The 19,416-nt window shown below is 37.1% G+C and overlaps 1 protein-coding gene across 5 annotated transcripts in view; it reads right to left on the bottom strand.

Annotated features, from left to right (window-relative positions):
- The window catches only part of WDFY3 (WD repeat and FYVE domain containing 3), a 245,140-nt gene that overhangs the window by 159,414 nt on the left and 66,310 nt on the right, over positions 1-19,416 (bottom strand). For all 5 annotated transcript variants that reach the window (XM_005874107.2, XM_014545987.1, XM_014545986.1 and 2 more), the window contains one exon: positions 9,535-9,658. In XM_005874107.2, the coding sequence (XP_005874169.1) occupies positions 9,535-9,658 (124 nt within the window). The remainder of the gene's footprint in view (positions 1-9,534; positions 9,659-19,416) is intronic.

Here is a 19,416-nt window from a genome sequence, read left to right as displayed (position 1 = left end):
TCCCTCTAAAATAAATAAAAACATTAAAAACAAACAAACGAATAAAAACCACCAAAAATGTACTCTTGGCTTGAAAATATTATATTTGATCAACCGCATTTATAGGAGTGTATGCTTTCTTCTGTTTTGGTTGACAATGAACACTAAGCTATTCTTCAAAATAAGAAAAGACAAATAATGGAATAAAAAAACCCCACAATGCTCTATTTGTTATTAAGCATTACAACAGTTTAATAGATTGCTGATCTGATTAAATAAGATAATACCTGTGGGGAAAAAACCTTGAAAAGGATCAAGACAGTGTAATTATTAATAATATCCCTTTAACAACTTTACCAACTGAAGTGCTCTTTTTGATAAAGTGAAGAAGACTTAAGTTACATCAGGAATAATGTAAAATTATATTATCTGGCTTTGAATTACATGCTTATACAGACAAAGAAGTCTATATGTAACAAAAGTATTTGGAAACATTTTATTTTCACCTACTCTTTTTAGTGCTGCCACTTAAAACACCTTTAAAACTTTTGAAAGAAAAACACTCCTATTCAAAAAAATATTGCGCTGGAATCTTTTAATTTCACTTATATGTAACAAATACAAATTTAAATGATGGTTTAACCCAAGGTTGTAAGAGTTAATGAAAAAAACATTATCTCATATTGCAAGGTGCCAATCATTTGATTCAAGCTTTAGCTTTCACACTGCATTCCAATACATACAGTTAGATTCAAAAATACAGAAATGGAGTTAGTGGGATTCATTATTAGATTAAATAATGAATAGAATGTAGACAATTGTAAAATAAATTTAAGTTCCTAGTCTATATTGAGAGAATATAAGTGAATTCAATTAGCATTCAGAACAATCAGAACACAAAACTTGTTAATAATAAATGCAATACAAGTTTTCCTTTGCAAAGTCCTTTTTTTTGCAGTCCATTTAAAGTGTAGCCATTTTCAAACTTATGCTTCAGATTGACAATGTGAGACATGTCAATAGTATTGTTACAGTTACTCCAGTAAAGAAGAAACCAAACCCTCAACAACCCTTCCCATCTGTCTTCTGACCCCCTAAAAAAACCTTCCATAAGTTAGTCAGAAAAACAGTATTAGAATTCATGACTTCCATGCTTCTTTTCATTTGATGATAACATAATCACACCTTGGGAATAAAATTACCTGAAGGTGTGGCTTTGAAATCCATGGAGGACAGCGGGGCACAATGATTTTCTGTTTAAAAAAAAAGGCTGGGTTGTCTAATTGGGGATTCACTACATTACACTAGTTCCACAAGATGCTGCACGAGACGCCAACTGTAGTAGGCATCACCGGGTTTCTCCACCACTTGGCTGCTGCCCATTTCGGATTGCACCACTGGGTTTAACAGTGGCACCTCACATGCACCAAAGTCATTAATCATAAACTAAAGCTATTTTTTCACAGGTGGGAATTTTCTGCTTTAATGGTGAAAACTGATTATTGTTCCCTTAGAATTAAGCAGACTGCATGTCTAAACTTAACTACACAAGGTGAAGAAAATATCTTAGGCTATAGCTTGTAAACAATACAGCCACAAAATTATGTATTTTCTCTAATTAACTGAGAGTCATTACATATTTTTTAACAAAGCCACAGAGAGTTAACAATAAAGAGAGAATTAAGGGAGACAGAGAACTAGAGCTGTGAAGGTTCCTTGTATTACAAATCAGTCCATGTATACGTTTTGTATATTGATATTGCCAAAACTTTTCCATCCTTATTAACTCTGATAGATTTAAACAACAGAATTGCAGATAAGCAGGGTTCCTACTGAGATATCTATAATCCATGTCAGAAAAGATCTGATAAAAAGACTTGATATGCAAGTACTGGGTAGGTAACATACAAAATAACCAGTATTGCACACCAAATTCGGAGGAGTTCTGGAAAAATAATATGACAAACAAATATAGCTATTTTTCATAAAAATAATAGAGGGCTCATTTCACCTGATTTTTTTGGAGAAAAATTATATGCATATTAACCATAACAATTACTGTCAATGATAATTTCCTGTAAAATAAAAGGTTATGTGAGGTATCGAAAGTAGTCAAATTCATAGAAGCAGAAAGCAGAATGGTGACTGTCAAGAGCTGGGAAGAAAAGGAAATGAGGAGTTGCTGATCGATGGGTGTAAAGTTACAGTTATGCATGATGAAAAAGTTCTGGAGATCTACTGTACAACACTGGGCTTTATAGGGAACTGTACACTTAAAAATTTGTTAAGAGGGCAGATATAGTTATGTGATTTTTACCACAATACAGATTAATCAATCAATCAGAAAATACAGATGGGGTAAAAAAGAGTAAGATGATTCAGGATGTACTTAGATCTTGAAAGTATAGAATTGTTTCAGTACAAAAGATAAAAAAATCTCCATGAAACTATTTCTGATAACAACACTGACCAAAAGAAACTTCCAATGTTCAGTATAATTTTGTATATTGATATTGATATATAAAAATTATACTTTATTATTTGTCAGATTGGCAACAATTGCAATAAATTTTTTGGTGTGCCTAAGAATTTTAATTATTAGTTTGTGTTCCATAAGATAAAAAAGGTTGAAAATTGCTGTTCTAGGTGATACAGGAGTGAATACAACAGACAATAAAATTAAAGAAGTAAATAAACAAGATGCTTTAAATGATGACAAAGCTCTAAAGGAAGTATTTAAAGTGACTACAAATACAAGTATACTAACTGGTGTGGGATAGATTAGAAAATATCTATTTGAAATAGGGTGATTAAGAAAGGTTTTTCTTATGTATGTAAAATTTACACAAATTTAATTGAATCTCGCTAGATTCTAAAGTTAGTAAATTTCAAAAGTTTAAACCTAAAAATTACATGGAAGTACATAATATGAAAAAATATATCTTAAAAATAGCTGGGAAATAAGATGTCATCAGTGGAGAAGGACAAAGGGCACAGGGGACTCTATGTACTATGTAATTTCCTGTTAGAAAAAGGTTTTTTTTTTTACAAACATGCTGATTAGGTATTTACAAAGACAGCAACAGAGAAGGAAGAAAATAAAGTTTTGGGAAATTTTTTTCTAATCTAGGAGTAAATATTGTTCAAGAAAGAAAATGCAATGACAGGAGTCAATTTGTGACAGAGAAATTCCCTTATTTAAAATAGCTAAATAGGTATAAAACACACACAAATCTTATATTTAAGACCAGCTTCTTATTTCTACAGGAATAACTGAAATTAGGAAAGATAACAAAAGGTGCAATCCAACTTGGAGAGGAGAAGGGAGAAGATAGGGGCAGGAAAGTTACCTTAAATTACCTTACTATCTTTCCTTGGACTTCCTTCAAGGACTGAAAATATAACTAAAACTGTCTCACTTTAAAATCCATGTCAATTCATAAAATGTAATGCTTCTGAATAAGGGATTTTGTCCTCAGTCTAAAAATATTTAATGGCTATTGCTCCAAAAACTTCATAATGGGCTCCAGGATTAAGCACAAAGATTTGTCTCTGCTCTCTCCTGAAAGCCCTTCCTATGGCCTGAAATGTGTCCCTCCCAGACTTCATATGTTGAAGCCCTAACTCCTAATGTATCAGTATTGGATGATGGAGCCTTTGGAAGGCAATTAGGCTTAGGTGAGGCCATAAGGGTGGGGCCCTCATGATGGGATTAATGCCCTTAAAAAAAAAAAAGAGGCCAGAGCTCTCTCTTCTCTCCTCCTGGTAAGACTACATTGAGAATGTGCCATCTGCAAGCCAGGAAGAGAGATCTCACCAGAAACCAATCATGCTGAAGCTGTGATCTTAGACTTTCAGTCTCCAGAACTGTGAAAAAAATTTGTTTCTATTGTTTAAGCCACTGGTCTATAGTATTTTGTTATGGCAGCTTGAGCAGACTAAGACACACAACTAAAATGGTTGTGGAAGTATTTTGTAAAATCATAAACCCATAAGGACAAAGAGAATAGGAAAGATGACAGCAACAGCTTGGATACTAAAATAGCACAGAAGTTAGTGGTAATTGACTTAGTAAATTCTACATCTTAAAGTAAATGCAAAAAAAACACACAATGAAACTACAAGAACCAAGAGGCTAAGGAACTGGTGGCACTAGGTACCTCTGAAAGCAGAGGTAGTGTGAAACTGTACACTGAAGGATTGGGGAAATACTTTTAAGAGCAGCTAGGCACACAATGCAATATACAGATCATGTATCCTAGAAATGTACACTTGCAAACTATATGACCCTTTTGACCAGTGTCACCCATTACATTTAATTTAAAAAAATAAATGTCATTCTATAGACTGTCACTGAGAATGAGTAAACAAGTTAAAAAAAAAAAAGCACCTGGATCCCAGATCCCCATTACAAAGTGAGCACTAGACTGTAGGTTTACTCAATGCAAAGAGTAAGAGCAGTGTTTGGATTGGGCAGGGGGGATGATGATACCACACCAGGCACAGCTACGGGCTCATGGAGACAAAGTACTAAAACTCAAGTACTGAATGCTGAGGGCCCTCATACCTTTCCCCTACTTGGCTTCCAACATGTTCAGAGTCAGACATATATGGTTTAGGTAAGACTGGATATTCTTCTCTGGGGACTCTGTTTAGCCAGGGAAAGATGGCCAACAAAATGGCCCAGCAAGATCACCCTGGGCTAATGTCCAGAGTTGCAAGCTCCACCCACAAATACAAAGCCACCCAGCAGCTTTCAATCCATTCTTATACAGGAACAGATGGCCAAGGATGAGATATGTGAGGACGTATTCCAACATAAAAGACAGACAGAAAAATTAACAAAAAAAGGCAACCTTAAAAAACAGACTATAAAATCTGAAAAGAAAAACAAAACCTCAGATAGCTAAGTGAAGAAAATCCATCTAAAAAAAAAACCAATAAAAAAGAAAAACTCTTATAATTTAAATTACAATGTCACAAATAAAAACCTCCAAGGAAGGGATAGATTGTAAAACTCAAGAGCTCTCTTAGCAAGTAGAGTAAAAAAAAACAAAGTCAGAGATGAAGATAAGAAAATGAGAGACAGCCTGGCAGGCGTGGCTCAATGGTTGAGCATCTACCTATGAACCAGGAGGTCACGATTCGATTCTAGGTCAGGGCACATGCCAGGGTTGCCGGCTTGTCCCTCAGTGTGGGGACTGCAGGAAGCAGCTGATCAATGATTCTCTCTAATCATTGATGTTTCTATCACTCCCTCTCCCTTCCTCTCTGAAATCAATAAAAATAGATTAAAAAAAAAAGAAAATGAGAGAGAGAGAGAGAGACAGACAGACACACTTAGGGATATACCTGATTAGAAAGGGAAAATAGAGGGAAGGATATTATTATATAAACAATTCATGAAACTTTCCCAAAATTAAAGGATATGCATTCCCAGATTTATTAATAAGAGTCCGATGAGTAATCAGCATAATGGATAAATATAGGTCTACTCAAAGACATGTTTTAATAAAATTTTATTATAGGAAAGCCCAAAAGAGGACCCTAAATGTTTCTAAAGAAAAAAAAATAGGGCACAGAAAAATAATCATGTATCTAGGAAGCCTCAGATTTCCCAATAGCAGTATAGAAATGTAGAATATGATGAAGTGATTTTTAAATTCTGGGGGAAAAAATTATTTTCAACTGAGAATCTGATACCTACTAAAAGGAGGATACATATATAATGCAAACTGCAAGATTTCCCAATATGACCCTGGCTGCCTGGAGAAGGACCTAGCTAAGACCCCCTTCACTGACCATGTCCCCAGAGATGCTGCCCCCAAGCTCAACTTCCCATAACACTGGTAGCTTCCTCCCTCTGGTAGGAGGGCCTGTAACTTCACTGGCTCCAAAGTTCTCTGGGGCTAAACAGCTACTATTCTCAAACACTCCTATAAATATCCAACAAGCACTCAAAGAGACAAGATCACAAGCAGCCTGTATGTTTCTTCGCTGATAAGACTGCATTCACGTTTGTACTTTAGAACTGGGGCGGGCGGGGGGTGGGGGGGTGAGAACCTCCTAAGCACATTTTTCTATGAGATAATGAAGGTGGTGGACCTGTGCCTCCTTCCTGTTGACCCTGGTTTCTCATGTGTCCCCTTTCTACTGTAAGAGTAAGAGTAACGGTGGTAAGCTTAAGAGCATAAAACAAAGCCACCATTAGATGACATGATGGGATGGTACCGAGCCCTGGTACCTGAAAAGGTTGTCAGCCTAAGGCATCACTTTCCCTAGTGAAGAGGAAAGAACACATCCAGCACAGTCAAAGAAATTTTCACTCATGGGATTTCTTTAAAAACAAACAAAGAAAAACAACAACCTCAAAACCAAAAAATAACTCCCCTGCATCCTTTCTCAGGAAGCTGCTATTTGAGAAAAAGATGACACGAAACTCAGAAAACAGAGGCTCTATCTTACAGAGGTGGAAAGGCATCCAGGATGATGTGAGGGGAGAGGTGAAATAACAGCTGGGCAGCTGGCTGAAGAGCACCTACTACAGATTAAAGCAGGACAGATGGTTCTGGAAAAGCGATTTGCAAGAAGATGAAACTGACAGACTATCTGATGTCTTCAATCATATTGAGGGGAGATTCAGAAAAAATGGGAGTAGGCATGAATGTGTAATAAAAATGTAGAAACTAGTAAAAAAAAAAGTCAATTATTAACTCTGATGGAGGTGGGAGAGACGTTTCCAAGAAAAGTAACCATAGTATACCACATGGCTCAACTTAGAACAGTGTTTTCATAGAAACAATAATGAATACTGATCTAATAAAAATTATGACAGAGCAATGTTGGAGGGGTATAGAAAGTAGCTGTAAGAGTAATGGTGGTAAGCTTAAGAGCATAAAAGTCTCATTATTCTCTTGTGAAAAGTCAGAAGACAGGATCTAAATGTGAAAAATCAAAGGCACATACTGCAAATGTTATTTATTTAGAGATACAGAGGTAAATATTTTTAAAAAGTTAAGTGTTAAAAAATGATTGCCTCTCAAGAGGGAGAAATGGGGATGAACCAGGATAATGTAAGAGAGATGCTGTTTTTAATAAATCTTTTAACCATTTGAATGTTATAACTATGTGCTTATATTAATTTTAATAAAAATAAAGAACAAATTTTTAAAAATATTTTATAACAAATTACTGTTACTATTGAAAAAAATAATACGATGGGCTGAAAAGAGAAATGATTTCCCCAAAGAGATGTTAAAAACAGAAAATCAATTTCTCAGTATAAAGTTTCCATAAGAAGAAAGCTGTCAAACAACCATTAAAAAAACCCCACAAAATAACAAAATTAAGATAAAATCCCTCAAACATAATGCTAACTTAGAAAATGATTTAAATTGCTAATTGTAATTAAAATCAAGAAAGCTTATTTTAATCTTAAGTAAAAAGAAAGATACTTTACAAAGTTTAAAATAACCTAATAACTATGAATAAGAATAGTATTCAGGCAGCATTCATAAAAGACCTAGTGTATGTAAAGCACTGGGGTAAATATTGTAGGTTACATAAACAGTTTATGGTCTAATCCTATATAATAAAAGCCTAATATGCAAATTTTCCCCTTGACCAGATTTCTGCTGGGAGTTCAACCGATCAACCAGTCGCTATGACACGCACTGGGAGGCTGCAGATAGGAGGTCCCAGGAGGAGGGGGCAGAGAAGGGCCCACCAAGTTAGATGGAAGGAAGGGAGGGAGAGACCCAAAGCACTGGGGGACAGAGATGGGTGGGGAAGGAGGGCCGTGCAGAAGCCCCCATTTTATGGACCCCAGCAGAGTGTGTGTGGGGGGTGGGGAGGGGGACGTGAAGACAAAGGAGAGTGTGAGAGAACTGGATGGATGGAGAACAGTGATGTTTGATTCATGGCCTATTCACTTTTATTTTTATTAATATATTTTTATTGATTTCAGACAGGATGGCAGAGGGAGAGATAGAAACATCAATGATGAAAGAGAATCGATATGCTGCTTCCCGCACGCCCCCTACTGGGGATTCAGCCCGCAACCCAGGAATGTGCCCTTAACCAGAATCAAACCATGACCCTTCAGTCCGCAGGCCATGGCTCTATCCACTGAACCAAACCACAGGGCAACCCATGGCCTATTTAAAACCACTGCAGTAGCCGAAACCGGTTTGGCTCAGTGGATAGAGCTTCGGCCTGCGGACTGAAGGGTCCCAGGTTTGATTCCGGTCAGGGGCATGTACCTTGGTTGCGGGCATATCCCCAGTAGGAGATGTGCAGGAGGCAGCTGATCGATGTTTCTCTCTCATCGATGTTTCTAACTCTCTATCTCTCCCTTCCTCTTTGTAAAAAATCAATAAAATATATTTAAAAAAATAAATAAATAAATAAAACCACTGCAGTAGGCTGAGCAGGGGTGTTACCTGATAAGGAGGGTGTCTCTCCTTAAGTTGGGGTAATTGGAACTGCAGGGAAGTAAAGACATACCCATGGAACCTGCAAAGGGTTTCCACGCACACGATGCAATTTACTTCATGTGGCAGCTGAAGAGGGTGAGCAGAGCCTTAGAAGGACATGAGGTCTCCAAGACCAGGGGCTGGACGGAAAGTGCATGCTGAGCATTCTGCACCATGAGTTACAATCCTATATAATAAAGAGCTAATATGCTAATGGTCATCACTCCGTCATGCCATAATGACCCATCAACAGGAGGCTGCGTGCGCAGCAAAGCACACGAGGGTGGCCTTGCGAGGAGGCAGGAGGCGGGGTGCCTCCTCTCACTGGGCCTCTAGTCTATATATATAAAAACCTAATATGCTAAGTGTCTGACCGAGTGGTCGACTGACCGGTTGCTATGACGTGCACTGACCACCTGGGGGCAGATGCTCCAACAGGTAAGTTAGCTTGCTGCTGGGGTCCAACCAATCAGGACAGGGTGAGATGGGGCTGGGCACACGCTGCGGGCCCTCCCTGGCCACCAGCCCTGATCGGGACTGGGTGAGATGGCCCTGATCGGCCCCAATCACTAGCCAGGCAGAGGGATCCCACCCGTGCATGAATTTCGTGCACCAGGCCTCTAGTAGGAAATAAAGACACATACCCAAATATCACTCACAAATTTGAGAAACAAAAAGTGGTTCAGAAGAGAAAGTTTTTTCTTTGAGTAAGGGAAATAAGAAACATTCTATCAAAAAGGTGTGACTTAATCCAAAAAGGTATGACTTAATACATATCCTGATTCTGGGTTTGCCTTAAATGTCATGTTAAGAATTTGGACTTTGTTCAGAAGAAAAAGAGTATAGTTGAAAGGGTTGGGGAGGTGTGGCAGTGGTCCAAGGAAAGTAGCCTTCATAGAACTAAACTTAAAATTAGCAGATGTTGAAACCAAGAGAAGAATGTGTCTATAAGAACGTGAATGAGATGGGTAATTGAAATCCCTGTGCCTAGAAGCAGGTCAATTTTTATTTAATTTTAATAGCACTTTTACCAAACTGTCAATTCAAATAAGTCAGGCTTTGCTGGTTTCTGCAATAATACCTGTAGATTTGTTTGATGCTCTCCTTCGAATTTCTGTCACCATCAATCGTGAGACTTGTGTTGTGAACTGCAGAAGATCAGAAAATTTTTCTGTCATTGTATTTGGCGGAGCATTTCCAAAGACCTATAGATAAGAAAAAAACAATTTTAATGAAGCATTGTTAACTTTTTCCTTTTATTCTGTGCATTTCAAAGTGTAATATGACTTGAAAATCAAGTAAAAAAAAGTATGCTTAAACAGTTTCTTTGAATCTGAAAAACATGTTTAAAAATACAACTCTTTCAATAAATCACGTCTAGCCACATTTCCTTATACATATTAATTTGTTGAATGAATGATTAAATAAATGAAATCTAAAAGCCAAAGACTAGTTATCTATATAATTTGAATCAATCTACTTTAGGAGCTTTAGAAGAAATAATGTTTCTCTGAAGAAATCTAAGTTAAGAATTTAGAGGTAAGGTTCTTGGATGGTTCACAGATAACATCAGATGGTGCAAAGCAGAGACTTATCTAGTATTACTAAGTTCTAGGCTAAATACAGAATTCATTGACCTTGAATGAATTCTGAATTTTATCTCAGAATTTCTGAATCTAACCACAATAATTACCAAAGCATGACTGTTAGGAAAAAGACTAGAATAGAGAGAATGAATGAAAGGCTCATGAATCTTCCCCATCTCAGTATGTCCAAATCTTCCCAGCATGGATTAAGTCACACCTTTTTGATGGACTGCTTCTTCTTTCCATTATTCAAAGGGAAAAGCTTTTTCTTCTGAAGTACTTTTTGTTTCTCAACTCCATGAGTGGTATTTGGGTGATGAGATACATTTTATTTATTTATTTTTTAAAAAAACAACAACCTAAGACAAATGAATTTTGGGATAAATAGTTCTTAAAGATAAACTAGTATTCATTCAGCAAAGAATATAAGAAAAGGAAACCTGGGCCCTGGCTGGGTGGCTCAGGTGGTTGGAGCATCATCCCGTACATCAAAAGGGTTGTGGGTTCACTTCCAGGTCAGAGCACATACCTAGGTTGTGGGTTCGACCAGGAAGCAACTGATCAATGTTTCTCTCACATTGATGTCTCTCTCATTCTCTCTCTCCCCCTGCCTCTTTCTCTAAAAATCAATTTAAAAAAAACACACCCAAAAATAAACATATCCTCAGGTGAGGATTGAAAAGGAAAAGAAAGAAAATGAAACTGGGTGGACTGTCATAGGAAAAGAAATGGTACTATAATGGCTTTATAACTAGGTGTATCATAAAATATTGTTTCAACAAATGTTCTTTATAACTAAAAGGAAATTCTGTGTCTTTTAAAAGTATGTTAGTTCTCTAATGCAATACCAATTGCACACTGTTTTGTATTCTTATCTGTTCATATATGACTACAAAGGGAGGAAACCTACCTCACTCATCTTTGTACTACCTACCAAGCTACCACCTTGCCTTTTATAAGGATGTTCCCTAAATATGACTGTTCATTTATATGCTGCCTGCCCCCAAAACCAAATTCCAGAGAATGTTTAGGTCCCTTAGCATTGAAGGACACAAACTATTAACATGAGAATATAAACTAAAAGTAAAAAAGAAATAAAACAAAAGCAAGCAAATAAAAGACCAAGACTAGGTAATGGACTAGAAAAGACATTAAATAAAAATCTAAAACAAAAGACCTCTATATTTGCCATGTTTTAGTCATGAATTTGGCTTAGATACACAAAAGAGAAAAACCTAGTCAATTATATGGTTCACAATGTCCTTAGGAAAGAAAAATATGTATTTAAGGAAGTACCTCTATTCTTCATACTATAAAATTTTTCTTCCAAGGAGCCTAATAAAAGGACATAACTTATAATGTAATATCCTTGTAATAGAAGTGTTTCTTACATTCTTACAATAGATACTTTGTTTCTTATAACCTCTCTCAAATTGAACTGAAAGTACAAAAATAAAAATTAAAAAATGACACCAACCACACACCAAGAACACAATAATTCAATTCTACAGGGTGTACTTTTGTCCAGGTTTATAAGTCTGTTCACTAACTTGACACAGGAGTAATTGTAAATTATCTCAAAGAACAAATAATCAGTCTTTATCAAAATCTCAGTAAATTGTTTTTCTTATAAGATTTTGATAACTGTTGTATGTTTACAGTTAACCTGTGTGCTATCTGTTAAATAAGACCCACATTCTTTAACACACAAATGGCAGATACATTAGAAATTGAGAAGCTAAACAATGACACATGCTTGAATAGCCATTTTTACTTCAATTCAGAGATGAGTATGTAACTGTTTAATAAAGGTATTTATAAAACAATTGTACATTTTGCTCAGGCAATTATTTGGCCTTTTGTCAAACTGATTTATATATACAGTAGGTAAACATTTCCATTACCAAGAATATATTTATGTATATTTTGCTCCTAACAATTAATATCTATTTTGTTCCTAAGCATTATTAAGACAACTTCATAAAATAAATAGATCATGTCCTAGAAGATATAAAGATATGGTTTATTCAAGCAGTCTTCATGCTGGTTGAATAATATGCTGTTCAAAAACTAAGTCTTATTTGCTAATCTGAAATGACATAAACAACTTTAGTCTAGTGATCTAACACTATTGATTGATTCATTCTGTCAGTTATTCAGTCATAAATATTTACCGATCTCCTAAATATGTCAGGCAATATTTGGAGTCATGAATACCAAGGTAAATAAAGAGTTGTGAATACCAGGGTAAATAAAACAAATATGATTCCTGTGTTCATGGAGTTCATATTTTAGTACAGGAGACAAACATTAAACAAGTTAATTTAAAAATGAAAATTATATTAGACAGTGGTGCGTTATAAAGGAAGTAGACAGGTAACTGAAAGGGACTGCCTGGAGTGGGGAGAAGTTATCAGAAAAGGCCTCTCTGAGTGACATTGATGTGAAGGATGACACCGAATGCAGAGAGAGTGTCACAATTCAAAGGTCCATGAAGAAAGAGCTCTGGGCAGCGAGAAGAGTTGTGCTGAGACCTCAGGGTGGACATGACATTAGGGTGGGTGAGGCATCAAAAGGCTGGTGAGGTTAGAATGTTTTGAATGAGAAGGGAAATGGTACAAGATAAGGATGGACAGGTACGGGGACTAAAACATAAATCTGACATCCTATCTAATAAAAGAGTAATATGCAAATTAACCGCCACTCCACCATTCCGTCACAAAGATGGTGGCGCCCAGTCCCCTCAGCCCTGCTGCTGAAGTGTCCAGGACTGTTGGCCAGGCAGGTGTGGCAGGGGAGGCGGGGGGAGGGGAGGCGAGGGGCAGAGCCGGCGATCGGAGGGGGCAGGGGCGAAGCCGGCTCCAAGGGGAGCAGGGAGTGGGACTAAGCTGTCAGTAAGACATCCCCTGAGGACTCCCAGTATATGAGAGGGGGCAGGCTGGGCTGAGGGACACCCCCCCCCCCGCAGTGCACGAATTTCTTGCACCGGGCTCCTAAGTTTTAGATAATACTAAATATATAAGGTAGCAAAGGAAAGAGAATTTTTGTGATTTCAATAACTAAATCTAAAAATATTAGGTATGTATGCACCCTTGCAAAAATAGTGGCATTTAAAAATATATATACAGTGCTTCAATCATGTACTTAAATGTGTGCCACAAAGGGTGGAGCATGGAGCTGGTAGTCAGGAGGCTTGAATTCTGCTTGGCCTTAGTGACTACTGGTCAAATTTTTGTGGTTCCTTCATCTGTCAAAGGAGAGAGTTGAGCAAGAGATTGGTAGGTAATGTATTCAACTCAGAAAGGATGATTCCAAAGAGATATGTTATGTTCACAACTCAGATGAAAATAAAAACAGCACTAAGGAACAAAAATGCCTTCTAGCAAATGCAATAAATATAATTACCAAGTGGTGAGAGTGTCCTGAGGGCCCATGCACCTGAAGGGTTTCAGGTTCAATCCCCGCACTAGTTGGGGAGCATGTGGAAGGCAACCAATCAATGTGTCTCTTTCATCTTTCTCTTTCATCTTTCTCTTTCTCTTTCTCTCTCGTTCCTCTTCCCTCCCTCCCTTCCACTCTCTCTAAAAAAAGAAAATCAAAGGAAAAAATATCCTCAGGTGAGGTAATAATATTATTATTATTACCGTATAATGATCATTTACCATGTGCCTAGCAGTATTCAAACACTTGACCTGTAATGTCATTTAAATCTCATAAAATCTTATACAGGATCCCCATTTCACAGATAAGAAAAAGTAAGGGTTGGAGAAGTTAAACAAGTTAAGACAGGTGGTGGTGGAGCCAGATTTAAAACTCGTCTGTCTGATTCGAAGCCATGTTCTTTAATCACTCAGTACCATATTGTCTAAATTAAACTTCACGTGAATCCTATCACTGTCACTTTACAATGTTCACCTTAAGGGGAAAATAGCATGGCTTGACTTATTTTTATAAGGATCATTTTTAATATCCATCTACATAAATTTCAGAAAATTTCCTGATACCTCAACTAAATATTTCTGGAATACTCAGGGAGAACAAATTTAATGGTGTTATCTAATGGCATGCATAAACTAGACGCTCAATATGTACTTGCTGCAGAATGAAGCTATTACGTAAAAATTTATTAAATATAACTAGTAAAAGGAGGTTGGAATTCTGACAGTTTTCTAAAATGGTGTCTTTTTTTCCCCCTAAATACAATATTATGTCATATCTAAAATTAAGTTACACAGTATGATGAATAAATAACTGCAATATAAAACAGATTTTAAAAATTTACAATGAAGATGTAATTGTGTTATTTTATCTTATAAATGAGCTAAGATTTCCTACCAATTAATATAAATACTTAGGGAAACATTTATGTTACACTCTTTTGTTTCTCAGAAGGACACCAACTTAGGGAAAAAAAACTGAGAATGTTTCCCTCAGTGCCTTCCTCTCCTTCCTCTCCTTCTGGGATATGCCTGCCTCATGAGAACACGCACTCTCCTCTGCTCTGAGTGTGGCCTGCCACTGTCCAGTTCTTCTAGCAACTGGGTAGGTAAAAATAACTATTTCAAGGGTAAATTTAATCCTTTGTTGGACAGATCTAGTCTCCAATGTCAACTGTATTGGTATTATGTAATAAGTAGAAAAGCTGTATACATGTAAATAGTTCCCTTTTTGACTCCAGATCTGTCTCTCATTTGGTTCTAAACTTGAGTATCCTTCCTCTAAAGCAGCGGTTCTCAACCCTGGGTCGCGACCCCTTTGGGGGTCGAATGACCCTTTCACAGAGGTCACCTAAGACCATCGGAAAACAAATATATAATTACATATTGTTTTTGTGATTAATCACTATGCTTTAATTATGTTTAATTTGTAACAATGAAAATACATCCTGCATATCAGATATTTACATTACGACTCATAACAGTAGCAAAATTAGTTATGAATTAGCAACGAAAATAATTTTATGGTTGGGTCACCACAACATGAGGAACTGTATTAATGGGTCGCGGCATTAGGAAGGTTGAGAACCACTGCTCTAAAGCCAACGATTTAAAAAGTAAAGGTCATGCCCTAGCCCAGTGGTCGGCAAACCACGGCTCTGGAGCCACATGCGGTTCTTTGGCCCCTTGAGTGTGGCTCTTCCACAAAATACTGCGTGCGGGTGCGCACGTACAGTGCGAAGTTGACTTAAAACTTTAAGTAAAGTTTATTAAGTTAATTTTAGGGAACATTGTGGAGTGAAAGAAGATGTAGTGTCGAGGATTGAGAAAGGTATGTTGAGATGGTTTGGACATAAAGAGAGGATGAACGAAAGGAAATAGACGAAACAAGTATACAAGACGAGTGTGGATGGGAGAGTTGGAAGGGGTCGACCTCAGTGAACGTACCTCAATTAGATTGAGGACGTTTTTAGCAAAGGCCAGCTTAGGAGTACCCTAATTAAGTTAATAACAATGTACCTACCTATATAGTTTAAGTTTAAAAAAATTGGCTCTCAAAAGAAATTTCAATCGTTGTACTGTTGATATTTGGCTCTGTTGACTAATGAGTTTGCCGACCACTGTCCTAGCCAGTTTGGCTCAGTGAATAGAGTGTTAGACTGAAGGTCCTGGGTTTGATTCCAGTCAAGGGCATGTACCTCGGTTGCAGGCTCCATCCCCAGCCCTGGTCAGGGCGCTTGCAGGAGGAAACCAATCGATGTGTCTCTCTCACATTAATATTTCTCTCTGTGTGTCTCTACCCCACCCTTCCACTCTCTGAAAATCAATGGCAAAAATATCCTTGGGTGAGGATTAACAACAGTAACAAAAAAGTAAAGGTCACCTGTGAGCGATTAAAAAAAAGACACTGTTTTCAACTTAGATACTTCTCAAATATAAATGAGAAGTAAATTCAAAAACTAGGGGAGTCTCTAAAAGAACAACTAATTAGCAAAGGTTATATTTTAAAATACACAATAAAGTATAACATCTACCAAGGTATTTAACAATGCAGTTAATTTTTAGACGATCAAAATACTATATTTTTAAAAAATAAATTTAAACCAAGTATTTTTTTTCTATAAGCTTCTGTTTGTGGAATTAAAAGTTAATTATTTTTAAGAATGCTGGATAAATATTATTCAGCTATTCTCAGACTGCACAATAACCTTTCAGTGGGAGAGAATCAGTGAGAGGGAGGACAGCAGTCTCCTTGCAGGACTGTGATGAAGATCGTAGGAGGCAGATGAAGAACCCAGCATGAAACTGGCCCAGAAAAAGGACTCAACACATGTCATTTCTCAACCTGCGTCTCATAAAGGCAAAAACCACACACTGAAATAACACTACTGAGAACACTTTAAAAATAATTCTGGAGATAGATGCCCATGTCTAACAGTAAGATAGTTTATTTTAAAATTAGCATAAATCAAGCAAAGTCTCAAAAGTGAATAGTACCATTCCTATTTAGCAATCATGGCTATGAGCTCTATAGCCATAATGAGCTATTCATTTATCAAAGTTACCTCTTACTAATAGAGAATGTTCATGTCTAAATGGTCAAACATTAAATAAATATGGCTATATGTTGCAAAATGTAGTGGGTGTGATGGCTTATTTAAGGACACTTTTAGTTTAATGATGAATATCCAATGAATAGTCTATATATATTTTTTAATTGGTCACAATTAAAATAACTTCCTATCTTTTCATTAGTTAAGAGAAAAGTGAGCCTTTATGGTATTTAAATCACATTAGAGATGTAAGGCAAGGCATATATATGTGTTTTTAATCAGCCAATTAAAAACTTTTGATTTGAAATAATTTAAAGTTAATGAGACTTATGACAATTTAGAATGCAGGAGAACTAAGTCAAACAGTCTAACAGAGGATAATCACTAAAGCATCTAAAATCTACTCTTTAAAAGAAGAAATATCGGTACGATTATTCTCTCTTAATACTCACTTGACTTGACGGTAGAAACCTAACTAATGAAACACATCAGATACATATGTAGGACATTACCTATTAATTTATGCTAATAGATAAAACTACAATTGGCCTAACTATTCTCAACTTATCACCTCTGTAAATGTTCATAAGTCTGAGAGAAGGGAATTACCTTAAACTACTCAGCAGCCAACAGTACATAAACTAAACTAAACTAAACTAAACTAAACTTCCCAGAACTGGTTCCAACCAAAATTAATGACTGGTTACCTCAACAGGACTTGAAAAAAATGGTTTGTCCACAATCAGTTCTCTCTCCCAATTTCAAAAGAGCTATTTTAAATGTTTCCTCACCTCTCCTCACGTTCCTTCTCACCATCTCCTCCATCCATCATTCTTACCTCTTATTTCATAGATTAAAAAATGAACATCCTCTAATAAATATATTAGTGTTTCCATCCTCTAGTCCTATCCTATCCTACCTAACCCCATAGGTGACATGTGAACTAGTCTCTCTCTTACTATGTTCCTTCCTTCTACTTACCAGGCCAGCAAAACCTCAACCCCAATAAATAGTGTATCTATCTGCCTTCTCTAACTTCTACAGGCTACTGAACGCCTGGAAAGAGAAAAATCACACACTAGCATGGATAAGATCCAGTACAAACTTATTATCTCCAACTTCCACTGGGCCCTCAATATTCTTTCATGTTCCTTTCCCACTATCTCTCATTCCTTTTCATTAATACTCCAAACCATCACAATTTCCTTAAGTCCCTTAGTCAACCTACTTCCTTAAGACTCTTAACAGACCACACATTCTGTTGATAACTACAGGAAACTGAGGTCATTAAGAAAGATCTTATTTAACTTCCCACTTATTCACACCCAACAGAATACACATGCTTTCCCACAGGATGAGCTCTTTTTCCATCTGTAGGCTCAACCACCTAGCTGACTCCATGCTCTCCTACCTCAATCATTTCTTATTTCTCTTGAAAATTTACACATTTTCCCTTCCCTTCTCTTTATAAGCATGTCTGGATCTTTCCTACCTTTAAAAACAAGGCAAAACACTAGAAACATACAAGCAAACACCTGTTTACTGTCAAATTCACTTCCACCAATCTCTTCTCTTTTCTTTGAAATTTTTACAAGCCAAGTATATACTTACTGTCTTCTCATCCCCCATTCACTCACTCACTGCTTTCTGGTTTCACCATTCCAGTAACTTCCCAACTGGCAAATCTCAAGGCCTCATATTACTGAGTCTCGCTATTATACATGATAGCGTTGTCCGCTCTCCTCCTGACAACTTTTATCTCAAGTGCTATCACTACCCTCTCCTGATTCATTTTGTACTGCCACTGACCAGCACCTCTTCTATATCCTTTTTGGGCTCCCCTTCTTTCACTAAATATTCATATTATCCATGGTTCATCCTTTACTGCTATTTGTGCTGGCAGTATGAACCATGAGTAATCTCTCCTGTACCTTACCAGGGTTTGCCAATGATTCCCAAAAATATGTGTCCAGCCAAATCCCTTCTAATTGTCTACTGAATATCTCTACCTGGGAAGCTAACAATTTATTTAGAGTCCATGCTCCAAAATGAACCTATCCCCTAAACCAGTGATGGCGAACCTTTTGAGCTCGGCATGTCAGCATTTTGAAAAACCCTAACTTAACTCTGGTGCCATGTCACATATAGAAATTTTTTGATATTTGCAACCATAGTAAAACAAAGACTTATATTTTTGATATTTATTTTATATATTTAAATGCCATTTAACAAAGAAAAATCAACCAAAAAAAATGAGTTCGCGTGTCACCTCTGACAAGCGTGTCATAGGTTCGCCATCACTGAACTAGACCAACACATTGGTTGGAGGAGGCAAAATGTGGGTTCAGGTGAAATCGTGTTGAGCCAGTTATTAATTGCATTCATATGCTAATAACAGAGATCCAGCCGCAGTATGTCAAACACAGAAGAGTGTGTTCCCTCGTGTAAAAGAGACCCGGAGTCGGCAGTCCAGGGCTGGGATGACAGCGTCATCGGGGACTCGGCTCCTCTGGCCTGAGTTGCCCCATGATCCATGATAGCTCCTACAGTGCCAGCCATCTCGCCTCCTTTCCATGAACAGGGAAGGGCAGAGGTTGGGCCCCAGCTGTCTCCCTTTTAGGGATCGTTTGTGGTAGATTCACCCAACAAATTCCACTCAGAATTTAGGTACCAGGCTACACCTAGCTACAGAGGATGCTGGAAAACATAGTCACTTAGCTATGCCCATTTCCAGTCTGAAAAAAAGTGGAATTCTGTAACTTAAGGGAAATGAAGTAATGGATTGGAAAATACAGTCTCTGCCACATATCCTCCTACAAGGCAGTATTTCTACATACTTGGATATGAACTCTGGCCATTCATGGAATTATCTTAACGACTCTCTCTC

This window comes from Myotis brandtii, unplaced genomic scaffold, assembly GCF_000412655.1.
Source record: "Myotis brandtii unplaced genomic scaffold, ASM41265v1 scaffold424, whole genome shotgun sequence".
Taxonomy (NCBI): Eukaryota; Metazoa; Chordata; class Mammalia; order Chiroptera; family Vespertilionidae; genus Myotis; species Myotis brandtii.
Note: the sequence above shows the minus strand (reverse complement) of the source record. Positions and strands in the feature narration are given on the sequence as shown.